The 26,980-nt window shown below is 42.3% G+C and overlaps 1 protein-coding gene across 2 annotated transcripts in view; it reads right to left on the bottom strand.

Moving 5' to 3' along the window:
• PPM1L (protein phosphatase, Mg2+/Mn2+ dependent 1L) overlaps positions 1 to 26,980 on the bottom strand; it is a 111,374-nt gene that overhangs the window by 34,529 nt on the left and 49,865 nt on the right. For both annotated transcript variants that reach the window (XM_051626281.1, XM_051626280.1), the window contains exon 2: positions 10,530 to 10,700. In XM_051626281.1, the coding sequence (XP_051482241.1) occupies positions 10,530 to 10,700 (171 nt within the window). The remainder of the gene's footprint in view (positions 1 to 10,529; positions 10,701 to 26,980) is intronic.

Below are 26,980 nucleotides of genomic sequence, written 5' to 3'. Positions count from 1 at the left end.
TTTTGGTTAGCAATTTCTGAGTGTCACTGGGCTAATTAAAGTGCAGAAAACCAGCCATGCTCTCTTCTTTGTGGACAGGCTTGGGCATCCTGTAGCACTTAAACCTCCTGTGCAGCCTTGCAGCGACATGACAAGACAAAACGCCTACGCTGAGGTCTGTCCAGGAGAGGAAAAGAAATCTCTTGCTGACACTTCTCTTTGAGCCTTCAGGGCTGAAAGTGCAACACCAGTGTTTGCACACAAGCTGCAACACCTGAGTTCTTCTGACCCAAGGCTATAACTGCTTTGGTTTCCATTTGCAGAGCAGTGGCAGAACAAAGCTGTGGGATTTCTGTTGGGTCAAGTGACTGGCAAAGAGAAGCCAGAGGATACCACAACCCTTAGAGGCTCAGCAAATTACTCACCTCTGTTAACATGAACCCAGGGTGTTCAGGAAGAAGTTACATTTTTCATTGGGAAAGATAAGGGTATGCCCTCAAAATCTTAATACCTCAACTTTTCTAAGATAAAGCCAGATAAAAGTCTAAAAACACATAAAAGCTACTAAAGGTTTTACAGTGAGGTATGCAAAGTCTTGCTTTGTTAAGATTTGTCTCAGATTCTGTGATCTGTAAGACAGATCTTCTATGGATCCATTAGAAACCTTTTAAGGCTTTGCATTTCCCAGTAGGGAAATTATGAAATTCCAATGTGAAACACAGTCTGCAGAACCCATCTCACAAAAAAAACCACCCACAAAAAAAAGAGACAGAAAAAAAAAAAGGGATTCCATCATCTTCGCAATCCCAGACAAATAAAACCTCCACAATCACACTGCCAAAGATACTAAAGATGTTACCTTTATGACACTAACTGACTTTGAGAGAGTCAGTTTGGTCCCGACCTGCTGCAGGACCCAGCCCACATGTGAAGCCAAGCAGAGCTTTGCTGGTGGCAGCACAGGGACAGCCCTTGGTCCTGTTCTGAAGTGTCAGCACTAAGGTCAGTAATGCTGCTGCTCCACACGCTGCCCCACCAGGCCCTCTAACAGCACGACTGACCTTACCTGGTTACAGAACGTCACCCTGGATGCTCAACAGGCTTTTAGTAGTGTCCTTCAAATGTAATGGGGCCTGTAATCACGTGGAAAAAGTAGGAGCAGACTGAAAGTCCCACAGGGAAAAAACAAACATCAAAACAATTAAAAACATCCAATTTGTACCCAGCCCTGTGGCATCTCTGGCTTTATCCCAGTCCTGCCTTAAGGATCCAGGCTGCAAAGTTTCCTTTGAACACCAGGAATTGACCTGCACTTTCCTCAGGTGCCCGAGCCATAAATACCAGACTTAAAGCAGCAGCTATAAATGAAGTGTCACTGGGTAGGCACTAAACTGGACTCAAGACCTATAATTAACAAATCCTTCACAACCATGTAACTAAGGGCTGGCTTAGGGATGTCGCGCGCATCTCTGCTGCACTCTGCCTTAATGGGGCTGCCCCGGATTCCCCATCGTGGCTGGCAATGGTATCCAACAGATGGTTTTCACTAGGACTGCATTGTCCCTCAGCTCCTGGGGTTGGGTTTTATGAAGGACTAACCCCCGTGGGCAGCAGGACCGTCTCTCAGGGTGCAGCTCATTTCATGGAGGATCACTGCAAATACCTGTCACGCTCTCCAGCTGGCCCTGAGGCACTGGCCTGACGAATCACTCATGTTAACTCCCAGACAAATAAGGAACTTCTGAGGATACAGGCAGAGCTGTACAGCAAGGAGGTGTTTAGGAGTTATTTATTCAGTGCCTGAGGTGTATTGTCAAATTAGAAATACAAACATGTGACCTGTCCAAAAGGATTGTGATCTTACTTTGTATCTCCTGCGCTGGCAGGAGAGTGGGAGCAAGAGGAGTGAAATAAAGCAGGGATGAAGAATGGTAATGCACCAGAATTACACACAGTTAAGGAGGTTTGTGATTTATCTCCAGAGCTTCACTCTGTCCCCATCCAACATACAAAATTCACCGATGTAGATTTCACTGAGCTGTAAATTAAGGCTGGTTGGCCTAACCAAGGGTGGCAGCTTAAATCAAGCTGGTTACTTTTCCCCTTTTCAGGTTAATCAAACTCAGAGGCTCATCCTCTTCTAACACCTGGCCAACAGCCAGCTCAGACCAGAGATTTTTCCTTCCATATTTTCTGGTTATATCTTCCAGTTCTCTATCAAACCCTACTTGGCCCATTTGCAAATGCAAAACTCCCCACGTGCCGTGTGCCTGTTCTTGGGGGGGCAGGGCTGTCACCTCAGAAATCACCCTCCCAACATGCAGTTGAGAGAAAACAGCCCAGTTTGGGGGGAACTTTTGGATAAGATCAGCAAATCCAACTGGCAGCAGAAGCCATGGAGAACAGCTTTCAAAGATACACCCAAGCACCTAACAGACAGTGGCTGCAGCCCATAGTCCCAGAGCTGCCTGGAGAAAATGCAAATGGAAAGGGGAAAAAACACGTATATTGCTGAAACTCTGCAATTGACACTGTTAGAAAGGTTTTACACTTTTTGCTTGTTGATGACCAACTTTTTTACCTTAATGGGTTGTTACAGATTATGGACAGGGGTTTTTAAGAGAGTTCACTTGAGAACAGAAAGCCTCCTTTTGTTCTGGCTTCTTTTTCCTCCTTCATCTGCCCATGTATAATTCAAACACTGGGCAATAATGGAACAGGCTAATAGGGATTGATTGTGCTGGGCTGTGCAGTTGTGCATGCAAAGCAGGGCTCAGCACGAGCTGAAATCTGCTGCAAACGGGGAGAGCACAAGGACAGATGACACAAAGATGTGTGCAAGGGCCCCAGTGATCTCCGGAAACACCGCAGAGCCCTCAGATGATAAACCCATTTGCCCCATTCTTGATGTTATTAAAATATATTTTCTTCTCAATTATTTTCCTATTAAAATGTTTTCAGAAGAAATCAAATATTAGCTTTTTGTACTTGGCACGGCAAAACTAGGAGCAGCGAGACTGACGAGTCAATACTACAATCTAGCAGTTGTGGGTGTAAATGAAAGGGTTTGCAAAGGTGTCTCGTGTGATGATTTTGTGCTGCTCCACCCTGCTCCAGCAAGGCTGTTCACGCTTGTCTGGGTAATGATGCAGGAAAATTTAATAAGGATCTCCAAATGGTCTGTCAGGTTTGTAGGCAGGACAGGTTTGTAGGCTGCTGCTCACAAGGCGCTTTGGGCATTTATCTCTGCATCCATCGCAGTGTCAAACCTCTGCCAAGATGGATGGGTTTCTTTCAGGGGCTTGGAACAGATATTCTCTCTGCCTATACTGAATCTCCAGCAAGTTGTGTCCTCAAACGTTATCTCTGTCTGATACCTTTTTAACAAATAATAATAAAAAATGAGATAAACCCATGCTCACATCTGTCTGCTCCTGCAACATGTGCATCTGTAGTTGAGGAAGAACACGGCGGTGATGACGGTGACCATCCCAAGCCCTAGTGCACATCAGTTCCATCCAAAGGTTTTCAAATGAAATCTAATACAAACTTACACAAAATAAACCTCAAATAGTTTTTTGATTCTCTAGGACTTGTATACTTCTCAAGACTTTTGTTAGGCCAAAGATACAAGGAGAGAAGGCAGCAATCAGGCAGTGATACTGCAGCACCCTTGAAAAAACCCTCTAGAAGGTTGGAGGAACAACCTTCCCCCGGTGCAGGAGACATCAAACCAGCCCTTCCCTGGGCACACACCTGAGCTGCCTCAATTTCTGACTGAACAAAGCACCTAAAAATAAGCTTGTGCATTTAAGACGCTTTCCAGATTTCCTCAATAACTACACAGAAAGGAAATGGTCAGTCAGTAATAATTAGTTTGATCCCAACTTGCTGCAGGATCCAGCCCATATGTGAAGCCAAGCAGAGCTTTGCTGGTGGCAGCACAGGGACAGCCCTTGGTCCTGATCTGAGGTGTCAGCACTCAGGTCATTAACACTATTAAATGGTTTTAAAAACTTCTTCTATTACACTTCTGAACCTTAGCACCCTGCAGGGCTGTGTTGGTTGCTTCTCTTTCTGTGGGACTTGGGTAACAGTAGAATTTTAAATTATTTTTAAAAAGTGCTGCAAATGTGTGAATGTCAAACTGAAGACTACATGGCACTTATACAGCAGGACTGAAAGTAGTATGCTTAAGAACAGAAAGCTTCATGGGATTAATGACAAAAATCCCTGCCTTAATGGCACAGCCCTGTAGGGTCACCAGTGCCTCTCCACTGCACTGAGGTTTCACCAAATACGGAAAAGATGTATTTTTCCATTTTACTCAAGGTATTAATATATTTACCAATTCTGAACATTTATTTACCAGTTCTGAAAAACTAACTGCTGACAAATTTAAATAGCTAAATACCTCCTGCAAAAATTGATGAGGAAATGAAGAATATTTCACAGGCAAGTGGGCACCTGTTAAAGTGCTTTTTCTGCTCTGAGCTTCTGCTGAAAGGTTGCAATTATATGAATAAAAAATTATTTTAATTGAGCAAAAGAATACAATTCACTTGGGCTGGCTTAAATATAAGCCTGTTGTTTACAAACATTGCTAATATTTTAGAAAGCTGGAAGATCACAGAGCAGGAAATTAGAGAGGTGAATGGTTTGCAGTGAAGTTCCACCCTGAGCTGTAATTTAAATGGTTTTATGTGTAGACCTACAGAGACCCTTAGGCTGGTGCTCAACTCCCAGCTAGAGCTGCCTCCCCGTGTCTTACTTGTGAGCAAAACCTAATTCCCAGCCAACGGAAAAGACCAGGCACGTTTAGGATATGACTCTTCAAGTACTAAAATAGATGTTTAAAATAAATCCATGACTCACCGTAGTAATTGCTCTGTTACTTCTGGCCTCCTGCAGAAAATGAGAGCCCTGGTTCACAGTGACCAAGCTTAACGTGTAGCTTTCACGTGTAAAACAAACTAAACATGCCAGAGAAAGCACTGGGCAGAAGGCAGAAACTAAACACACTCAGCAATAATCACCTGGCTATACAGTGCAAAACTTCTTAGTGTATTATCTAGATAAAGCACAACACCAAGTTCTCACTGCAGCAACCCAAGACCCAGAGAAGGGAATTGTTTAGATCATGTTCTTGAGATCAAATACCTAAAAATCATTTAAAACCAGAACCTGAGCTGGCAAGAAAGCCACCACCCATGGTGGCCTGCAGGCTGCTCTGCTTTTCTCATTTTTTCAGAAGAAAGCCCCTGGCACAGCAATAAATGTTGCCTGACACATTCAGGTGCTGTTTGTGACACATCTGCTGTGTCGATGGGTGTGTGACAACCCAGAAAATAAATTTACTGGATTGCTACACCCCTGTCAAGGGGTGCTCAGCACGGCACACAAAGAGCCTACCCAGCATCTTCCCCTCAGATACCAGAAACACACTGATTACTGTGACCACCCTTTGCCTGTACGTGCTTTTTCCTCAGAAAAAGCCATCGTTTCTGGCTCTTCTCTCCCTTCCAGGTTTTTTACATCTCTCTTTGTTTCTGGGCAACCCACTGCTTTGCAACTGTAGTTTTTATTGTGCTTAGTGCACAACTTTCCTTCCTGCTCCTTTAATCCCTCCCTAAAAACTTACATTCCAACCATTTTTTAGGCCCAAGTAATTTCATACTTGGCAGTATTACATCTGCTTGCAGGACCATTATCACTGTATAATTGTGAGATTACCCATGTCTGCTCTTCCCAGTGCTGTCAGCAGAGCATAGAAGATAAATATTCCCTAGATTCTCTCTTAGGACAAGGATTTAAACGTCTGACAAGTCACAGCTATTGAAAGTGTGTTCCCATGTTTCCCCAAGGACTGAGCTCTCTGTGAAAAGGACATATCAAAAAACACCTATCGAAAGCCTGGCCCAAGGGACCTCGAAGACAAGCTTTGTTCTATTTTATTTTAAAGAAGGTGGACATAACTCCACCAGATTTCTTCCTGCATTTTTAATGGGTTACTGCTGAGCATGAGCCACCCTAAGAGAAACATCACAGCAAAGATACCTTCATCTTCGCTGCGACGCAGTGGAGTGACGACTTCACCTGGTAAAGCTCTTTGCAGTAGGAAAAAAGGATCTCCCCAGCAAAGCGTGTGTTATCCCAAATTACAGGATGTATTTCTGGTGCAATTTTACTGCTTTAATTTTCTCATTTTCTCCTTCTAGTCACTTTTATTTTTTTCTGAGGGAAAACACCTGCCTGTGCTGTCCAATAGGGCAACTGAAGAAGGGGCAGCACCGGCCCCTGGATGGTTCAAGTTCACCTCTTTCCAGCATGACCCTGTTGGCATGGATGTCTGTGTGAAGCAGATGGATTTGCCAGCCTCTTGGGATGAAGTCTAATCTTGGATATTTTTGCTTTTCTGTGCTTTTGCCAGAAAAAGCAAATGCTTGTGGGTCTGGATCTACACTGGGTTGTGGTCCTGCCATTAGAATGAAGGTCTGAGCCTTGGATTTACACAAGGAGCTGGTTTTCACAGCTGCAGCTACTAGAGAAACCAGGCTGAGTTCTCTGCCAAGCAGAAAAATGCAGGCTGAGTAGGAGGAGTTGATTTCATTCATTACCCAGTCATTATACTCTAAATTGTGCTGGGAGTGAGGAGCAGAGAAGGATGCACCACCTGCTCTGAAGGACAGTGGGATTTCCAGGGAGAGCACAGCATCTGGGCATGGCTGGGGAAGGGAGGGAACAACCCCCATCCCCTGAGACAAGTGCAGGATGCTGTACTGCTGATGGCTACATTTCAGCTCCGCAGAAATGTTGCTAAAATCTGAGTATTTGGGCAATATGGGACATGGGCTGCTAGATAAAAACTCCTTTTAAGCAACACTATGGTTCAGAGAGGGAGTGTCTCAAGCCCTGGTGAACATCAACTGCATCTAAAGTTTTCCAATGAAGTCTACATCAAACTGCACCCACGGGGAGAGGCACATGGGGTCCGGCCAGGCAGGAGCTGCTGCTCCCCCCCAGGAGGACCCGTGGAGGGGCAGCCACTCACTTTCCTTGCAGGTGGCTCCATGAAAAGCAGGAGACCCTGGCAAATATTAGCTAAGAAAATACGTTTTGGGCTGACATCTGGCTCTGGATACGGTGCCTAAATATCAATATCTTTCAGGAGTGCTTCACGGCAGGGAAAAATGAAATCCATCTTTTTTGTCACACAACAATGAAAGCCAATTTCAACAGGACTCTGAGGGTGAGGGGCCATCCATTAAAGAAAAAAACTATTGATTATGGTACAAAAACATCACCCGGATTTCCTAGCAGGCTTTAGCTACACTGGAATTAAATGCCAAAGTGCCTTTAAATACCCTAAACTGGTATTTATACAGGACAGTCACTGACCACCCCAGATGTTTAGAGATGCTATAAATCGAAGCAATAGGATTAACATCCAAATAATGCTTCAGCAGGAAAAAATATTCATGTACAAAATTAGCCCAGCCTTAGCTAGTCAAGAATGCCACTTTTTAAACTAAGGGATTTAAAGATTATGACAGGATTTTTAACCACCTGTCACTTTTGGTCTGCTTTCATTTTGTAAAGCTTCCTTAGTTAAACGTCACTAAAAATCTTGTACACAGTTGACTATTTTTAGATGAACTAATTTGATTTGGTAGCTCTGATATAGTAATTTCCTAAAGGGAATGACTGACAAAAAGAGGCCTTAGGATGTTCAGTCCATCAAAGCTGCATGTTATTAGTATTGCATGCTGCTAGAAAGGCCAAACTACCCCCCAAAACTGTACCAGAAGCCCAAGCTGTTTTAGTGCAGTTCTGTTACATTCTGGAAAATGGATGCAGCTGAATTCTACTTGTTTTGGGAGACATCCCTGGAGTGAAGGGAGTTAGCTGGTGGTGAGCACTGTCTGAACCCTTGGAAAATAGCCTTTCCACGAGGGAAAGGAAAGGTTTCCTGGATGGAAAAGGTCTGCTGTCTTGCTGTGGAAGTGTTCCCCTACATGCAGCACCCTGCTACAGTCAGCCACTGACCCCCTGTATCATGTACCCTAAACATCTAACCTTCTAGTTTCCCTGGCTGACATGTTTCCAAACTCCATCTGCTCGGGATCACAGAAATCAAACCCTTGACAGTGCTCTCCAGGATGGGTTTTGTTCATGTCTCCTGTCAGAGAAAGTTGTATTTTCCCCTTGTATCACAATCACTTTTATTTTCAACATTTTGATTTGTAAAGATAGCTTTCTTCACCTCCTGTGTACCACCAGCAGCTTGATCTTCTCATTAAACTGACTTCAGAATGGAAAAACACTCACAGAAGAAAACTGTCACCACCACAATTGCTCAAGTGCTGAATAGCTGGAGCACTTGGGATCACAAACAGCTGCTGCAATTACATTTAACTACCCATTTTCTGTGCCTTGCTCACAATCAGGTCTTACTTCAAGAGCAGGTAGCACCATTTCTGCTTTTGTAATAAACAAGTGACATGATTAAAAGGACTAGCGGGCTCCATCTCAGTGTTCTAATCTGCAGAGGTGTCTACCTAATTGGGAAGCTGAAATTCTGGCTTTTATTTACAGCACATTGCACTCTCCCTCTATTGTGCATGTCTGTATATGCTAGGGCTTTTCTAAACTACTACCTTATGTAGCTTCTCATTTCCACGATTGTTCTATTGCATGATATAAACCCCCAAATGTGTGTTTCAAGCAGTTTTAATCGTTATTTTCTCTGTACAAACATGAAGTTTTCAATAAAGGAAAACGCTTTCCTTTTCTTCTGACAGGAGCTAGTAATTTTTTCCATTGCATTTTTTCCTTCCTAACAAACTTCTATCAATCAAAATGACTGGAGAGATGAAGTGACCAAGCCAGGGAAAAGGATTTACATGATTCACTGGGCTGGTAAATTCTGCATGAAAAAAAAACAAACAAAAACAGAAGCAACAAAATGCAACATTTTTTTTTCCGCTTATTTTTTATGCCTCTTTAAAAACAGGCCATTGGTGGTTAAACAAATATCTTGTGCCCTCATTTTAACTCTCTTGTCCTTTGAGAAGTCAGTGACTCAGAGCTCCTTAAGTATGTGACATGTGTAGTCTGCAAACGGCACCATACAGGGCTTGAGAGCATGGGAGATCAAAGCATTTTAAGAGAATCAGGCTTATTTATTGAATATAATTGATAAAGTAATAGAGCACTGTAATTACTTGAAGCTACTAAAGCTCAGAGCCCTGTTAAGTACCCAGAACACTCAGGCTGCACAGGGCATTTTAAGTTGCTTGAGCTCCTTTGAGATCAAAGTAGCTTAAGAGAATCACGTCGCTAGTGAGTGGGAGTCTGAGTAGGAGTCTGAACAAAGTTGATAAGTAGTTTGAGCATTTTAAGTACTTCAGGGCACTGCAGCCTGAGTACAAAGAAATGGGACAAAATAACACCAGCTTGTCAGTGCTTGGTTTTCCAGAGGAGAAACTAATTTTAGCAGGTTGCCCCTAACCAAAGACAAGAGTGATACACTGGCCTGGGGGCTGGCAAACACGAGCTGAACAGGATGAAAAACCCATTCATGAGTTTGAAGCTTCTGCCTAAAACAGCTGGAAGGAAAACTTGGGAGCTGAGCTCAGCATGTTCCTCAGGGGCACCACTGTGCCAGGTGCAGTAGGGGAACAACAGAACAGTAAAGTGCCACCAGGGATTAAGTGTCCCCAAAAATGGGGACACACTAAGTATAAACTCTCTTTTGTGCTACAAGGCTGCCTGAGGCTGATTTGGTTTTGTTTGATTGTTTCTTTACAAGGTTGCATAGTTAATTTCAATTTATCCAAACACTGGGAAACCTGGGAAGATTCAGGGGAGTGGGCATCTGGCAGACACTGGTGGCTATTTGGGAAGATCAGGGAAAAACAGCAACAGCATCTCTTTTGTTCTCTGTAAGTGTGAAGACCATGCACCAGGACAACTCTGTGCAGGAACCAAAAACTGGAAGACATTTCTAACCCCTTGGAAACAAAATGGTAGTAAAAAGCATTAGCTGTAAGTAGGACAAACTCCAAAGTATTAAGATGAAAATATCAAAGTTGGAACCCCTGTAACTGTACTGTTAAAATGCCTCCAACCCTCCACACACAAACTGGTTTTGCCTATCCCCATGCATCATGTCAGATTTGAAAATCAGATTCAGTGACTATCCAGTACACTTTTAGCTGAGTGAGCCCCAAAAATAGATTAGCAGTGAAGAAGGAACCAGCAGAAAGCAGGTCACACCACCGGCAGAGACAATAAAGAGGCACGGCCACATCAATCAACATCAGAGCATTACAAAGGACATGGAGAAACAACTGTCCTTTCAGCTACTTAGTATTCCCTTGCTGGAGTGGAAACATTTCTATCTCACCTTGATTTTAGGACAAAGAAATGTTTCATTAAGTCACCTCATACCTTTGAGGAGAAAGTTCAATTTGCCAGCAGAAGCATTTGGGAGAAAGACTGAAAGTGAGCAACTTTTTTTCCCAGTAAAATGTAACTTTAAAATGTACCTGCTTCATCATAGGACACAGTCAGTTTTTCCAGCATTTCTCGATCAATTGATAGAATCTGCTGTTCCAGGATGGTTTGGTAAGACAGCACACTGTTCTCCTTGTCCTTCTCATAGTCTTGAAGATGTTGCTTTAGGACTTCAGGCAGGCGGGACTTCACATATTCTGCTGCTGACTGTGCAGAAAAGAGGCAAAGGTTTAATGATTACATTCTCTTTTGAAAGGTTTTATGCATATCATAGCAATTTTAATCAGTAGTTTTTAAATTTAAAGCATTCCCAAATGTAACTCCTCACAAGAAAACATTCTTAATGCTACTGACTCCATGGTAGAAAACCCACAGGTTATTTCTCTGCCAAAATGACCCCCAAAACTTCAGGGAGTCAGGGTGTCTGGATTTCAGCCTTTCAGCTGTGACACGGGGATATAATGGAGCAAAGTCCCCTGAGCTGAGGGACCTACTATTCAGCAGGGAGTTTATGACAGTCCAGAAAGAGTTACCCGTGCTGGGTTAGACACGAACCACAATAGCTCAACTTCTTCAACATCAACGTATTTTGAAAATGTAACTATGAAAATTAATGTCTTTATTCTAAATTTCCAAGTGCAAAATGATAGAGTGGAATCACTTTACCTGCTATTGATACACAACCAGGCTCAGAGAGAGAGAAGTGAATTTTTAACGGCATTAAAAAAAAATGTACAGATATACACACATCCACACACAGAAAATTCTTTTAAATGTTTTTCTGACTGCTCCAGGCCATAAGGAAACCAAAATTAACACAAGGTGGCATGGTTGCACTGATGGAGCCTTGTGCAGAAAAGCAAATGACAGTAACTACTAAGAGGATTTGCCTCTGGAGAGGTGTGGGGACCCCTGGCACCACTAGGGCTGCTCCCTCCCTTGGGGATTGTGCTCAGACACCTTGGTGGGCTCCAAACACAAACCAGCTTTCTGGTTTTTAAACATCAGCACCCCTCTCCTGTGAGTATTACACTCCCACTAGAAGAGGGAATAGGAAGTCCCTCTTTCTGGCATGGGTTTGGCTCAGTTTTTTGCTTTCCATCTCTGATATAAACATAACTGGTAAAGGAAGATCTAGCTAAGGCTGCTGCCCAGTGCTCCAGCTTTCCTGCCAATCTCAAGACAAAAGAGAAAAATAAATCTTAACAAGGTTGTATTATTTCAGGTCTGGAACTGACCAGAAGTTACCTCTACTCAGCAACAGGCTCTTCCTGGGTTTATATTTAGTTTTCCAAAGTCAATTGGTGATTAAATTGCAACCTTAAAATACCACTGAAGTGATGTTCAATCTTTCTGCAAGCTAAGCCATGTGAGACGAATGAAACTGAGGAAAACGAAATGAACTCTCCACATGAGCACAGCATATTTAATGTTACATTTTAATAGTGGTTTTCTTCCAAGGGAAGGACAAAAGATACATTGTATACTGATTATTTTAGTTCCAGTCCAGGCATTTGTGTTTAATGTTTCCTTTGAGAAGAAGTTTTACTTTGTGTGTGTGTTGGGGTGTGTGTGTGTGTGTGTGTGTTTGTGCTCTCCCTAAGGCAACAATTTTAAAAAGCAGAAAACAGAAGAAGAATTTATACATATTAGTTTTCTGAAGTATGTCTGGTGCCAGCAGAGAGAACATTTGTACACTACTGGCTGTAAACACGACTGGAAATACCCATCCTGCCCCAAGGATCTTTCAGTCCAAGTAAAAGTCAAGACAGGTACAGGGCTTTTTCCCTCTTGGTGAGAAGCAAAACCCAACACTCTTGCTTCATCCACTGCCTTTCACATTATTGACAGATATCATTAAAGATTTAAACCATAAAGCTATCATGAAACTAATACAAACTCCTCTCCTTTTCTAGCAAGAAAGGTGATCTGCCACATCTGAGTAATTATGTCCCCAGCTGCACTGCAGCAACGACACATAGTACTACAACCTGTGCATTTCAGAAGTCATTTTAGTTCTGTTTTAAAAAGTCACTTCCAGTACCTGGATTATTAAAAAAGAAGAAGTGTGAGGGTAGGAATGTGGGTGTTTATGCATTTGTTGGTATTAAAAAAACCAAGAAGCTAACTGTATGGGTGAATAAAAGTTAAACAACATTTAAAACTACACCACTTGAAGGCTTCACAAAAGCTTTATTCTCTTTTCCCTGGAACAGTCCCTCTTACTCCGGCACGGAGGAATTACAAACACAGCCAGCCCCCAAATTACACATTCCTCCACACAAAAGCTTGCACAGAGAGAAGATACCTCTCCATGGGCATGTGTGTAAACACACAAGAAGTGACCCGAGTCCTGTATGGCAAAGGGCATTAATTAGGATGGCAACTGCCAAGCATCTCTTTGACCCCCTGAGAAACAAAGTCTGCAAACACAGGCTTGGGCAGGATCTGGCACATAAAGCCACTGAAGGATTTAATTAGCTGCAATGGCCATTATTTATAAACACAGATTCCCAATTTTTAAAATGGAAGATGGAGAATTTATTGCTTCAGACCCGTGCTCAGCACTGACTCCTGTGATTTACAGGAGGAGGAGGGAAACCGCAAATTTACGATCTTAATATTCTTGAGACAATTCAGTCTGCCTGCCGGGCTACTGCAAACATCCAGAGATCATGGGAAAACCCAGAACCCCTTTCAGAGCATGGCATTGCTGGCGGAGCACGTGCACCACTGAAGGATTTAAAAACCCATCAAGGCTCCTCTGCAGCATCTTGCAGCCTCTCCTTCTCACACTTTTCCGTCTCCCTCAAAGACACGTGGGTCACTGACACAGCTTCCCTTCTACACCCTAAGTTGCTGAGCAAGAGCAGAGTTCACATTCTGAGAAAGAGGAATTTCAAGTTTGCTCACCTCCTGGTTTACCTCAGGGAAATAATTTTTAAAGTAGGATCAAGCAAGTTCGACAAAGAAAAGCCTGAGGTGGGTAGAATACACGTAAACTCTGGAAGACAGTGCTGGCCATGATAATCTGATAGGAAGGAAACACAAAGAAGAGCAAAGTGGAGTGTTTTGGTGACAGTAGCAAAGACCAGAGTCTGTGTGCATGGAGTTCCAACACTGAGAAGCCCCCTAAGATAAGGAAGGCAAAAGACAACTTGCATGAAGGTGACAATTTATTCTTCAGGGGAAAGACAATATAATAAAGACAAAGGACACTAAAGGAAGGACACTGAGAGGTCTCTGAGGCTTCACAGCACAAACAGGCCAATAGCTGCAAGTCAAAGGAGAAAAGAAGTCATGGGGCTCAAACATTTCCTTAGAGAAATTATGTGAGTGAAAAATATCCCAATGCAGAAGAGACCTAGGAATTAATCTGGCTAAGTCATAAGCTGCTCAGTGATCTCCCACTTATGAAGGACACATATACAGAGTGTGAGTAGAAAAGAACAAACACTGAGAAACAAATGGAGTCTAAAGAAAAAAAAATTACCTTAAGCTAGCTAAAGTAGCAGGAAGAGGTTCTGCAAGTCCATTTGTAGTAAGAAATTACCCAGGCAAAATGTTGCTTTACTGCTCAGCAGAACAGAAAAGCTATTGACAGAAGATGCCATAAAAGCAGATGTATTTAATGTCTGTTTTTTTGCTGCAGTACTCCCTATCTTTACCTTGCTGCATTCAACTGGCAGCTAATATCAGAGGCAAATAACCAAAATCTTCAGAGAAAATAGGGAAAGAACAAATTGAAATGTGCTTATAAAGATTAGATATTTTCCAGCTGGCTGGGCCAGTTGAAATTCATTCAGGTATACACAGGTAACGGGCTGAAACAATTTCTTTAACGACCTCTGAAAATTCAGAGGATGATGAGGTGCTATTTGGAAAGGGCAAATGTCAGGGCTACTTTTAAAATAGTATAAAGGGAAAGAAACAGAATTACAGACCAATCAGTTTAACTTTGATGCCTAAAAAATGGGATAAAAGATCAAATTATTTTCACGCACACAAAAGCGCCGAGATTTGTAAGGCACAAAGGGCAAAGTGGTTCTCTCAGGGTGGAAGAAGAGCTGCTAATTCCACTCCTCCAGCTGTAGCCCAGGCAGCCAACACTCCTCACTCGTTCCAGCAAACAGGCCCGTGCTGAAACGCCTCCGTGCCACTGATCACAGCAGCAGCACCAACAAATCTTTCAGGCTATTGTCTTAAGCCTTAGGGGATCCCAGAGAAACAGCCTCCCACGTAAATGAGGATGCTGAATCCCATGCAGATTAAGCATTGCAGAGAATCTTCCAGGGTTAAGATGCATCTCCAGAGCCTCTTTGGAGCCAGCACAGGTGTCTGGTGCTCCCAGAAATGGATGTGGGGTGTGGAAGCTCGTCAGACCTCCATTCCCTGCTCAACAATTTCTATGCTCACAGAAAAGATTTCAACCAGAGGTCCTACCTGAAATATATAATGATCCCATTTGTAATTTCACATTCTACATTTCGTGCTAGCACTCTTTAGCAAAAGCACTTTTGTATACAGGTTTCTGGACTCACATCTGTTAAAAAACCCCTCCAAGCCACCCACACAATTGATTATTCTACTTACTAGGTATCTCCCAGCAGGATGCTAAAAAACATGGCATAATAAGGTTGTGGACAAGAAATGTATTCCAGAGAGTCCTTTAGTGATTTTTTTTTATAGCAATGCTACAAAGATTTCCTGCTTATTTCAGAAAAGTGCAGTACAAAAAAATATGTATTTTTTAAAACACATTAAAAAAATTCAAATTACTAGGTGAGAGAAATCACACCTCAGATTAAATAAAAGATCTGAAAGTCATTCTCCCCCCCTGACTCAGTTCATTCTGGTGGAGATGCCCCTGCTTCTAGACAACTTCCTGAGCCATGCCCTACATGCCATTTTCCAGTGCATGCACAGAGTGGTTGTTTCCATTTTGCTGTATTCACAAATCACACGTAGAACTGTAAAAGTTTCCTGGCGTCCTGATGCTTTGTAGAGTGGTCACTATAGGAAGGAAATGGTTAAAGGATATTTTTTGGGCTCCTGTCTCCCCAAGAGCTAAATTTACTGCAGACAAACTGTTTTCTCAACCTACTCAGACCGCAGGGCAGGAAAGGCTGGTGCTGATGGAAGCAGATACAAAAATTCTGCCTCCGGGCCCACATGTGCCACTTCAACTGATTTCAGAGAACTGTACGTACATCAGCCCCGGCTCTCGCATCTCCCACTTGCTCTTTAGGATCAGATGCCTCTCCTTCATCAGCAGGAACCATGAATAACTCTGCTGAAGTCAGTGGGATTTTGCTGAGAAAAAGCTCTTGGAATAAGGACGTGAAGCTATGAATAGTTGCTCAAAAGGAAAAGACACGATAGCAAAACATAATCTACTCTCAAGAGGATAATACAAGATCTACAAATGGCACCAAGAGAAACATTTTGCCCTCTAAAGCAATGAACTATTTAAAGAACAAACATCCCAAAAGAAACCTGTTAGTGGAGTTTTCCTTTGATACAAACTTTTGGCACACTTAGCTTATTAGTTCTATGAAAAAGTGTCTTTTTTCTCCAAAATAAATATTGATGTAAATAATTTACTACTGATTAATATGTATCCTAGGAAAGCCAAACCTCCAATTTAAAACAAAGTGATTAGCAAAAGCATTGGATCTGGAAACATTTGGGGAACTCAGAAATTCTCTCCCAGGACTTTCAACAAGGCTGAACACTGAAAACACCACTAATATTTTGCAATCCATGCATAAATTATTTCTGTAGCAGGAAAATTATTAGCCTCACAAACATCTTTAGTTGATCAGAAGCTGTATAATCACGAGAAAATTAACCTGATTCCAAGGAGAGGTATAAAGTTCAAATTAGTATTCACACTGGATTGTCAGAGCTGTATTAAATCCATAATTACAGTAATCCACAGCTGCTTCAAGTGTAGAAAATAATGAATTGCCCAATGAGAACTGGTGTCCATGAAATGGAAAGAAAAGGCCATCTGTCGTGGAGCTTTGCTCTCACTTTCTGCTTTGAGCAGGGAGAGCTTGATCTTCTTTGATACAGTCTATAATGTGGATTTATGGTTACAAGCAATCCAAGTAACCACATCACCAAACAGAAAGGATAAAAATAAAACATGATGATGATCTATGGCTTCAAGTTCTGCATCTTTATTTCTTCCCTGAGACAGCACTTGTCACTCACTTCTTAAATAGATGTATTTAAATGTCCTCGAATGAGAAGCAAGTCAGCCAACAAAATTTGTAATGTAAAAATTACATCTTCTGTTCTCCCTCCCACTCCCCCCAACATGAGTCACCCAGGAAGGGGTGACACTGCAGGGAGGGTACACGCAGCTGCTGCCACCACTCTCATTCATCTGGGGCAGGGAGCAGAAGAGGTAAGAAGAAATGCAAAACAGTTCTTTTCCACCTTCCAGTGAGGGACTGCACGGTGAAGTACTTGGACAAGTTGTTTCCCAAAGTAAATAATTAAACTAATGAATTGCAATTAATAAAAATGTGCTCCATGTGCTCTAGCCAAGCTAGTTCTACAGATGAAGAGGGGAAGAGGGAAAGGTTTGTCAGAGATTTCACTGCAATTGGCAGAGCTACCATGAGTGCTCTGGAATCTGGGTGTCTAATTAAAAGATTAATTTTACCAAGGCAAGGGGGAGCATTACAATTATCTTGTCTGGCATCTTGAATCAGGACCACAGGACTTCCCTGTCTCATTGTTTGAATGAATCAGTCATTTTGAAAAATATGTGACTGTTTCAGAGATAGAGACTCTCCCATAGCCCTTGGAAGTTAATTATCCTTTCTGTTGGAGAATAAATTCACATACCACTGAAAATGTTCCCATTATTTCCAATTGGAATCTGCTATTATCTATGACTTTCAAGCACTGAATCAAGTAAAATGTCTGCTCACCTACATTCCTCTTTCTCATGTAAATACATGCAAATTGATCAAATCACTCCATTATCTTCTCATTGATAAACTCAATAGATGGAGCTCACTGAATGGCACATTATTACATGTCACATTATCGTGCACCCTTCCTCATCTTTTCAAGCATTCATATTCTCCTTTCAACACTCCTGTATTCCAGTTTTGTCACATTTCTCTGGATCATTAATTGAACATCATTATTTATCACTTCTCCAATCTTTGATGAAATTATTAAGTCTCATCCCTGCAAGAGCCAGGACAGCTCTCCTTATGAATATACCCACTCAACAATTGATATTTATCCTGAAATCTATCACACAACCCAAGTTTAATACCTTTAATACTGATTTGAAAGTATTCAAAATGGCATGTACATCAAGTCAGAACACATCTTCTTGTAAGTTTTGGCTAACTGCTATGAAACCTGTTCTTATTGATGAAATCAGACAAATGTTTCTATTCATACAGCCATGAACTGGAATCCCACTCCTCCTAGTTGATGTCTCACTGCTTGTCTGCCTCTCTGAGGGGCTTCTGTAGCAATAGGATAATGGGAAATGGCTTTAAACTGAAAGAGGGTAGTCTTGGATTAGATATTAGGAAAAAATTCTTCACTGTGAGGGTGGTGAGACACTGGCCCAGGATGCCCAGGGAAGCTGTGGCTGCCCCATCCCTGGAAGTGTTGAAGGGCAGGTTGGATGGGGCTTGGAGCAGCCTGGGCTGCTGGGAGGTGTCCCTGCCCACGGCAGGGGGGCTGGGACTAGAGGATCTTTACAGTCCCTCCCAACCCAAACCATTCTATGATTCTATGATTCTTAGTATATTCTCATCAATGAACTTAGATGATGGGAGAGAGTGCATCCTCAGCAACTTCCCAGATGATACAAAACTAGAGGAGCACTTGATGAACCAGATGGATGTGCTGCCACTTTGAGGGATCTGGGTATGCTGGAGGAATGGGCCAACAGGAACCTCATTAAGTTCAGCAAGTGGACTGCAAAGTATTGCCTCTGGGGAGGAATAACCCCATGCACCAGGTACCACTGGGGTACCCAGTGGGCTGGGGCTAACCTGCTGGAAAGCCCCTCTGTGACTGTAAAAATATTTCCAGAGAATTCAATGGGGTGGCTCCTTTGATTTGTCTGTTAAACCTTCACACTGCTGCACCCAGAATATTGATTCTGGTTGTCTAGATAACTGAATATATGCACCCCAAAAATGAAGAATAATGAGGATAAGAGGAGTTATTACCCTAGTTGAGGGAAATGCATTAGATCTTAAACTGCACAGGCATAGACAAAACCTCTGAATCCTAATTGTGCTAGGAAGCCAATTATTATTCATGTCCCTTTAAAGACAAGAATTAAGATTAGTGGGTAAATTAAACTGAAAACTAGTCCCAGACAAGGCACTTATTTTATAGCCCTCCTGTTTGTTAGTTTTAACAAAGAGGAAGCTGGAGCCTATTGTAAAGGTGATGTATTTCATAAATCCTGGAAGATGCACAAGCACAGACACAAAAGACAGGCAATATTTATGACTACCATATCCACATGGCTCTGTGTAAAGGACATTAATGTTTGGCATATGAGGCTAATGTCTGTATCTGCCAAAAGGCATGATTTAGCTAATGGAACAAAACAAGTTTCAATTAATTACTAAAAAAACCCCAACAGTGTGTCAGATTTAACCCAATTTTTATGCTAATTGATTGCAGCTATTAACACAGATGAGCTGAATATTAAATTAGGAAATGTTAAAAAAGGTTTAAAAATGCATTAAAATACTTGTCCATTGCCAGTTAACAGTGCAGAAAAATCTAGGTCCCAAATCACAACTTATGGTTGCAAGTGATTACTAAATATAAACGCCAATACAGCTCCACCAGCAGGGATTGCATTTGCTGAAGACCTGCCAGAAAGATTTCACCCAATCAGGATGAACTGAAACATTTCCTTATATTACTGCAATCAAATCTAAACAACGGGGGATCTTTTTTTTTTTTTTTTCATATTGGCATAAAAAGAGTGAGAGAAAGAGAAACAACACTGATAATAATGCTTGAAATGTCATAAAAGCAACTACCTTTACAAGAGTGTTGGACTGCTCATCTTGCAAGCTAGGCATCAAGCTTTTTTTGATATGGAAAAATAGTGTATTTCATATTTTACTGAGCTTCAGTTCAACACAGAAGGTGCAAAAAAGTCAGTTTAGCAAGATGTCTGCAACTTTGTGCAACCTCTGAGAAAACAATGTTTAAAACTTTGCAACTGTAGCCTTGCATCAGTGCAGATCCTGCAATGAAAGCCTTCATTAGCAGTTAAAGAGCTTCAAAATTACTCCAGGGGATTTCTACAGGTGTTTCTGTGCAGATGCTTTTCCAAATAGCAGTGGGATACAAGACGATTTATGAAGAATCAGTTTTACCAGGAGCCTTTCATTCTGCTACTTTAGTTGAGGGGAAAATGTATGTATAGCCTGTTAGACTCAATTAAATAGCAAGAAGCATTTCTCTTTCTTTGTCATTGTTCTCTCCCTCCAAGCAAAGGAAGAGTGAGCACAGTGGAATATTTTAGTCTAAATGGTCTCTCCTGATTTAGAGACACCACTTTCTGCCAAACAGAAATCACAAGAACTAGAAATATGTGGTCTGGGCTGAAAGACTCGATGAATTAGTTTGTTACACAGGAGACCAAAAAGAATCTATTTTCACCTGCTTAGAAGGTTACCAAAATTCAACCACCTGGTCAAAAATCTGCATTCTGTTTTAGATTCTTATCCTGAAGACAAAAAATGAGAGGTGGTGAGGCCTGGCAGGCCAAGGTATGGTTCATTCTAAAAAGCAAATGTATAAGGAATTTTTAATGGACTTAAAAGAATGGACTTGTTTAGCCTAGAGAAAAGAAGGCTGAGGGGAGACATCATCACTCTCTACAACTACCATAAAGGGGATTGTGGTGAGGTGGGGTTTGGTCTGTTCAGTGAAGTTACAAGTGATAGGAGAAGAGATAAGGCCTCAAGTTGCACCAGAGGGGGTTTAGATTGGATGTTAGGAAGAATTTCTTCACTGAAAGGGTTATCAGGCATTGGAACAGGCTGCCCAGGGCAGTGGTGGAGTCACCATCTCTAGAGGGTTTTAATAGTCTATAGATATAGTGCTTAGGGATACAGTTTAGTTAAGGACTTGTCAGTGCTGGACCAAATGATCTTGAAGGTCTTTTCCAACCAAGGTAATTCTGTGATTCTGTGAATAGGAGAAGCACAGTAGCAGACACACACTGGTTCCCACCCTGCCACTCTAGGCACATTTTCCCCCAAGAGCTAAGGTACCTGCAAGGCTCTCATTGCTGCTTTTCCCACTTCTGAGCCCAGCGCTCCGGAATGAAGTATTTCTGTGAATCACACCAGCACGATTTCAAAACTCCAGAGCTTGGCAGGTAGAAAATGGATAGGAGTTTTTGAACAACTGTGGAGTGTCAACATATGAAGTACTATTATTTTCCCTTCCACAGTCACAAATCACCAGCGCATCACCATCTTCAGACCCAGCACACCCAAAGAGCCACAGCAGGAGGCAGCACATCACCTGCTTCTGGGCTGGAGCAGGAGATTTGACCAGGTGTTGTTCCCTGGCAACCAAATGCCAAGTCCTGTCCTCATGTGGCTTTTACTGAATGGGATAAATCTCATCCTGGTAACAATCCCTAAGCTTTCATTTAGGTCCCTGTTTCTCTTGTGAGTGACCTTATAAAAATTCTGTATTTGGAAATCACATTAATAATCAGCCCCACATTACATCCAAGGCTGTGATGAGAAGGAGATAAGAATCAAGATAAACCACTTCAGTGTGAGAATGCGAAGCTGCAGAGCCTCGGGGTTAATCCAAGCAGTTCTGCTGTGCTGTTTGCTCTGAGGAGCTGGAGGGACTAATGAATAGAAGACACAACTGTGATTTGTTCCAGCCATATTCACCAGAGTTCTCCCCCTCTCTCTTCAAAAGCTGGAACAAACCCTGCACACAAAGAGTTAAGGAGGAAAGTGTGGCCTTGTAGTCCAATTTACAAGGGGGCCTGATGACATTTTCATTTAGCAATGCATATGGAAATTAAAATTTGTGAAGATAATGACTTTGAGATTCAATAAACTCTCTTCAAATGCAATTAAGGTTCTTTCACTTAGGTTCTCTCCTCCCTTTGGATTTGAAAAGGCCACTGTATTGATCGAGGTTGCAAATAATGAGCCGGGAGCTAGCAAGGAAGTGCCACATTCCCAGTTTATGTAGAACTAATCCAAGGCCATTCCAGAATAAAGTGAACTTTTGTCTCCTCCTCATGCATTCTACTGTAACACTGGACTGCCAGGAAAAAAGATTTTTCTTTTCTGTTGGATTTTGTGATCATGTGGGTGATAAGCAGCTGAAGCATCAGATTATGGTACAACACAGCATTTAAAAAGGCTGCTGGAATCCTAAGATGTATAAATAGAGGAATAATAATGATAAGTTGTAGTAAAGGTATTATGGAATTGTTAATGGAAAATTGTGTCTAGTTCTTATACCTGAAATTTGAGAATCAAGAGAATATCTGAGGGTTTAAGAAAACAGCATCAAAAAAGGAAAACAATTGAAAAAAAAAACCCTCAAAGGTTGCAGTAGGAGAAGAAAGGATCTGTCTTAGTTTAGCAAAGCTAAGGTCAAGTGGAAAAACTGGAGATGTGTTCCACACAGGGCTCTCTGTTTAGTCAGGAGGATGCCACCCATAAACTCTCATGTAGAACCTGGTTACTCTGAAGTCACACAAAGCAGCCGTTGAGGGCACGAAGAGGCACGACCTGCATGTAAAGAATGCCAGGCCTTCCATAAGCCTGAAATATCTCCTGGATTACAGCAAGAACAGAGGCAGGCTAGGTATTCTGCCAAGAGCACAGAGATGTTGTCTCCCTGTCTCTATATGGACACAGAGATTGGATTGCAGCTCCTCTTCCTAAAAAGAGCAGGAGGAAGAGAAATTTTGGCAAATGAGTAACTGAGGAGAAAAAGAATGGCCTTAGCAGCATCTCAACACACTGAACTTGGTCCACCCTGCTACAGAAAGTGTCTTTAAATTGGGGTCCTTAATTTTTGCGTGTTGTTTAGTCTCCCAAGTTGAGGAACTTACAAACCAGCAGTAAATAAAACACTTTATTCAGTAAAAAAATACAAACATTCCAGAGTGGACAGAACTGATGGCAGAGAGTAATCATATAAACCACTTAATTAAATGGCACAGACTCAAAGACAGGGACTTCATTAAATAGAAAAGCAGCCAATTCAAACCATAAATAGTTTCCAAAGCATGTTCATTTTCTAGTGCCATTTCACTGCATAAACCCTGAGAACAGTACCCTTGAGAGAAGGAGAGGCATAAATCAGGCCTCCAGTTAGGATAAATATCAATGACTGGACCTTATTATTTCTTCCCTCTAAAAATGTACATAGTTAAAGAATAAAAAAATAATTTCTCTTGCCTGTGTGATCAACACATCTTTGCTTACTGAGCCCAAATGCCTGAAGGCACATGAGAACCAGCTAATGATGCATTTGCAAAGGCAGTGGACCACCAGCAAAGAGAGGCAGAGTTCAGGAGAAGCCTGTGGGGCTTCCCACCTCCTTTTGCAATCTTACCCTTCACCAGAGAGCCAACCTGATCACTTGTTTTCTTTGAGGTGGGCCTGCCCTTCCTGCACATCCCTCAGTTCCCACTATCCACTCTGGATCCCTGTGCTCTGCCTGCACATCTCCATGAAGGCAGCAATGAAAGCAGAACTGCATCTGCCTTTGGATGTACTTCTGTACCATTCACATCACCAAATTACAGCAAATTGAATAAGAAAGGAAAATAAGAAGGGAAGAGACAAATGCAGGAAAGAAGAACAAAGGGATAGTAATTAAAGGGAGGCAAACAAATAAAGGGGAATGAAGTTAGAAAAAGGAGAGATTAAACCACCGCCAGGGAAATGTCAGTTACTGTTTAAACAACAGTTTCCTGAAACCCAGTTTAATTAGCTATGATAGTACACAGCAATTCTGTTCCTCTAGCTCATTAGAACGAGGGGTTGTTAATCGCACTTATTAACAAGGCAGAAGGTCAAGTAGATTTCAGACAATTTTCACCACTGAATAGACAGAAACACGAGGGCTAATCAAAGAAATTGTTCAACCCAATGACTGCTGCTGAGACGCTGTTCAGCCTGGGGAAGAGAAGGCTCCAAGGGGACCTTATAGTGGCCTTCCATTGCCTGAAGGGGCTACAGGAAAGCTGGGGAGGGGCTTTTCAAGGGCTTGTAGTGATAGGACAAGAGGCAATGGAGTAAAACTGCAAGAGTGGAGATTTAGGTTAAACATTAGAAATAAATTCTTTAGGGAGGTGTCCCTGCCCATGGCAGGGGTGTTGGAACTAGATGATCTCTAAGGTCTCCCTCCAACCCAAACCATTCTATGATTCTATGCTGTGGCTGGGATTGGGATCCAGCGTTTCCGCAAAAACTCTTCCCCTGTGTTAGCTGCCAGATTTAAGAGTTGTTGAGGAAAAAAAACAACCACCAAACACAAAACCGGAAAATCACTCACAGGCAAAGAAACCCCCTCAAATACAAGCAAAAGAATGCAACTTTGAATGTATTTACCTAAGGGGAAAAGTGACTTCACCAGATGCTGATGGGAATGAGCAGCCCTCTGCTGTGAGCTGAGAACTCTTGCTGGGGACACACTGCCACTCCATCAGCTCTAACCAAAAATGCACACTCTGAGCCTTGGGATAACATCAAAGAATATGTTGCAGTCATCACTTCAGTAGTTTTTATATCTTTATACATCATTGCACTGTACCACACCTAAACTGGGACATTTCAGCAGCATCAGGCTTCATGTTCCAGCTGTGACCAGGTTTACTCCACCCTGGAACAGAACCAGCAGACTCTATCAAGCCAGACTGATTAAATGTTCAAACAGCTTCTTTGCCTTACTGCTTCACTTTGCAATTTCTTACTATTTTTGAGAGCAGCCACAGCATGGATTAAATGCCCATGATATCACACTAAGAAAACTTCAAAGACGCACTGGAAATTATTTTGCTTCTGCATTAAAACCTCCTTGAAAAAGCTCCTGGTCTGAAGAGATAACAGCAGAGCTTTGATTTTAAGCCTTTTGTATTGCTTAGCATGTTTGTATATTAAACATAGCCTGAAGTTTTCACATTTCACAGCAAGTCCTGAGACAACAAAACACACACACCTATTTATCAGGAGTGTGCAACGAAGCAACTTACGCAACAGAGCTTACTATTTTAGAGACTTCCCAAAAAATACTCAACCTTTACCTTCCAGGAATTAAACAGAAATTTAAGCAAACCGGAGCCAGCATTTCTAAAGAAAAACAGAATAAAAATTCATAGAACTCCAATATATCCTAAAGGCTGGCTGTGCTTTCATTTTGCAGGGAGATTGCTGTTTTGCAGAACGGCAGGTGCTGGCAGTGCCCCAGGACCTGACTGCTGCTTTAACCCACCGACTTTGGCACATGAAACCAAGCCCTGTCACTTGGGTGCATCAGGGGGGCTGCTTTCTGCAGGCCTGGCTTGAGGAGCGTGTTGAAATCTGACATGCCTGTGCCTCAACTGAAGACAAACGAGCCATCACCACCCCAATCCACAGAAAGGAAATCTCAGACGTAAGAGTTTTGACTGAGGTTGCACAGCACGCTGCTAGAGGAGCTAAGAAATCAGATCCTCAACTCACAACCATCACCCCATGTTCCCCTGGTGAGTGTGAGGCCACAGCTGATGGAAAAGTTCCTTGCAGGCATGTTTGGAACAGAGCTGCTCTTACAAACTGTGTTATGTTTACCCTGCATTCATCAGCTCAGGAATAGTTCTGCATCCTTTACTCCAGGGAACACGCATCATCTTTTGGACCTTCATTTCTCTGCACTCCGGCACACAGTGTGTCTTGTGAGAAGAATAATTTCACTCAGATTTTCATCAAAAGCAACAGCAACATATAATATGGCTGTTCCCTCTGAACCAGATTAACATGGCTAACAAGCAGCTTATCTCGCAGACTTTGCTTTCAAAAACTCCTTGAAATACCTGCCACTGGAGAATAAATTACACCTGTTTTTCTGATTCAATGAGCTGACAGCCTCTGAGGTGTATGGTTGGAAGTTGGTGAGATCAAAATTATTTTCTCAGTGAAAAGGGCTGGTAGCAAATCTTTCTTTTGCTGTCACTCAAGTTTTTGATTTATTATTTTTGGTATTCATTAATTTTCTTTTCCCACACTCTGAGGCACTTGGTCTCTCTGGTGAGATGCTACACTCTGTCTTTCAGCCCGGTGCTGTGCCCTCACTTCAGTATTCCCCCCTGGGGATGGACCAACTCTGGGTTTCCCTCTCCCCTCTAGGGATGGACCAATTATGGGTTTCCCTCTCCCCCTTCTTCATTACCTGGTCTCCACCTGCAGAAGCACTATTCTCTCCCCCGTTGTTTTTCCCATGCCACACAGCTGATGGAAGATGTAACAGCTTAAAACACACTGAGCTGGGCCCACGTACCACAGACAGGCTCCACTAATAGAATCTGGACTGCACCCAGAGGCACATGCAGCACTGTGCACTGAACGTGCAATGAGCATCATCTGCTGTCCCAAGCCTTCACAAACCCCACTTCTCCTGCAGCACATTTCCTTGCTGCTATATAATTCTAAATTGTAAAACAAACAGCTTTTTCCCTCCTGCAGAATGCTTGTATTAAACCAACACGTTCCTTGTACACAGACCCTACATCAAGCTTGTACCGTGTCTGGTACAGTCAGAGGCAGAAGAAGCTCTGCACAGATTGCACTGCAGAAACAGATTTGCTGAGAGGCACGAACAAGCTGATGAATTTCAAGGTAAAATCTGAAAGCATGCAGGTGCCATCAAAGAAAACAGAGCCCAGAAGAGAAGAGGCAGATCAGCAGCATCGCAGGGGGTGACTCTCAGATAAGGTTGCATGGGCTGAGGTGTCTAGACGTGCTTCTAGAGCTCTGTCCACACGTCTGTCAGTAACTCTACTACCCCTGACAGCTTTGCTTCCTTGAAATTCTGCCTGCTTAAATGCCACTGTTTTTTTTTTTTAAATTATTCCATCTGGATCTGGAATTATTCCCATGCCAGCTGTTACACTTCAGAAGAGTATCAAACTGGATGTTCAGGACAAGGATCATGGTGAGTCCCACTCAGGGAAACCCTATCAGCTGTAATCTTTATGCTGATAACCTGCCAATCAATCTTGACTCTCCAGAGCTTTCTGAACTAAAATCCAGTTTTAACATTTACTTGGGGATATTCACACAGTGGTGCAAGATAAATCAGTGGAAGCATAGCTCTTAATCTTCTCCCTGAAGTCCTTGTCTTATCCCAGAGACCAGGAGAAGCCCAGTATTATTCTTAGAGGGATGTATCCAAGGTGTTATCTCTGACTTGGCTCTGTTCACTGCAC

Source organism: Apus apus, chromosome 8, assembly GCF_020740795.1.
Source record: "Apus apus isolate bApuApu2 chromosome 8, bApuApu2.pri.cur, whole genome shotgun sequence".
Classification (NCBI taxonomy): domain Eukaryota; kingdom Metazoa; phylum Chordata; class Aves; order Apodiformes; family Apodidae; genus Apus; species Apus apus.
This window is presented reverse-complemented; position numbering and strand designations above follow the sequence as displayed.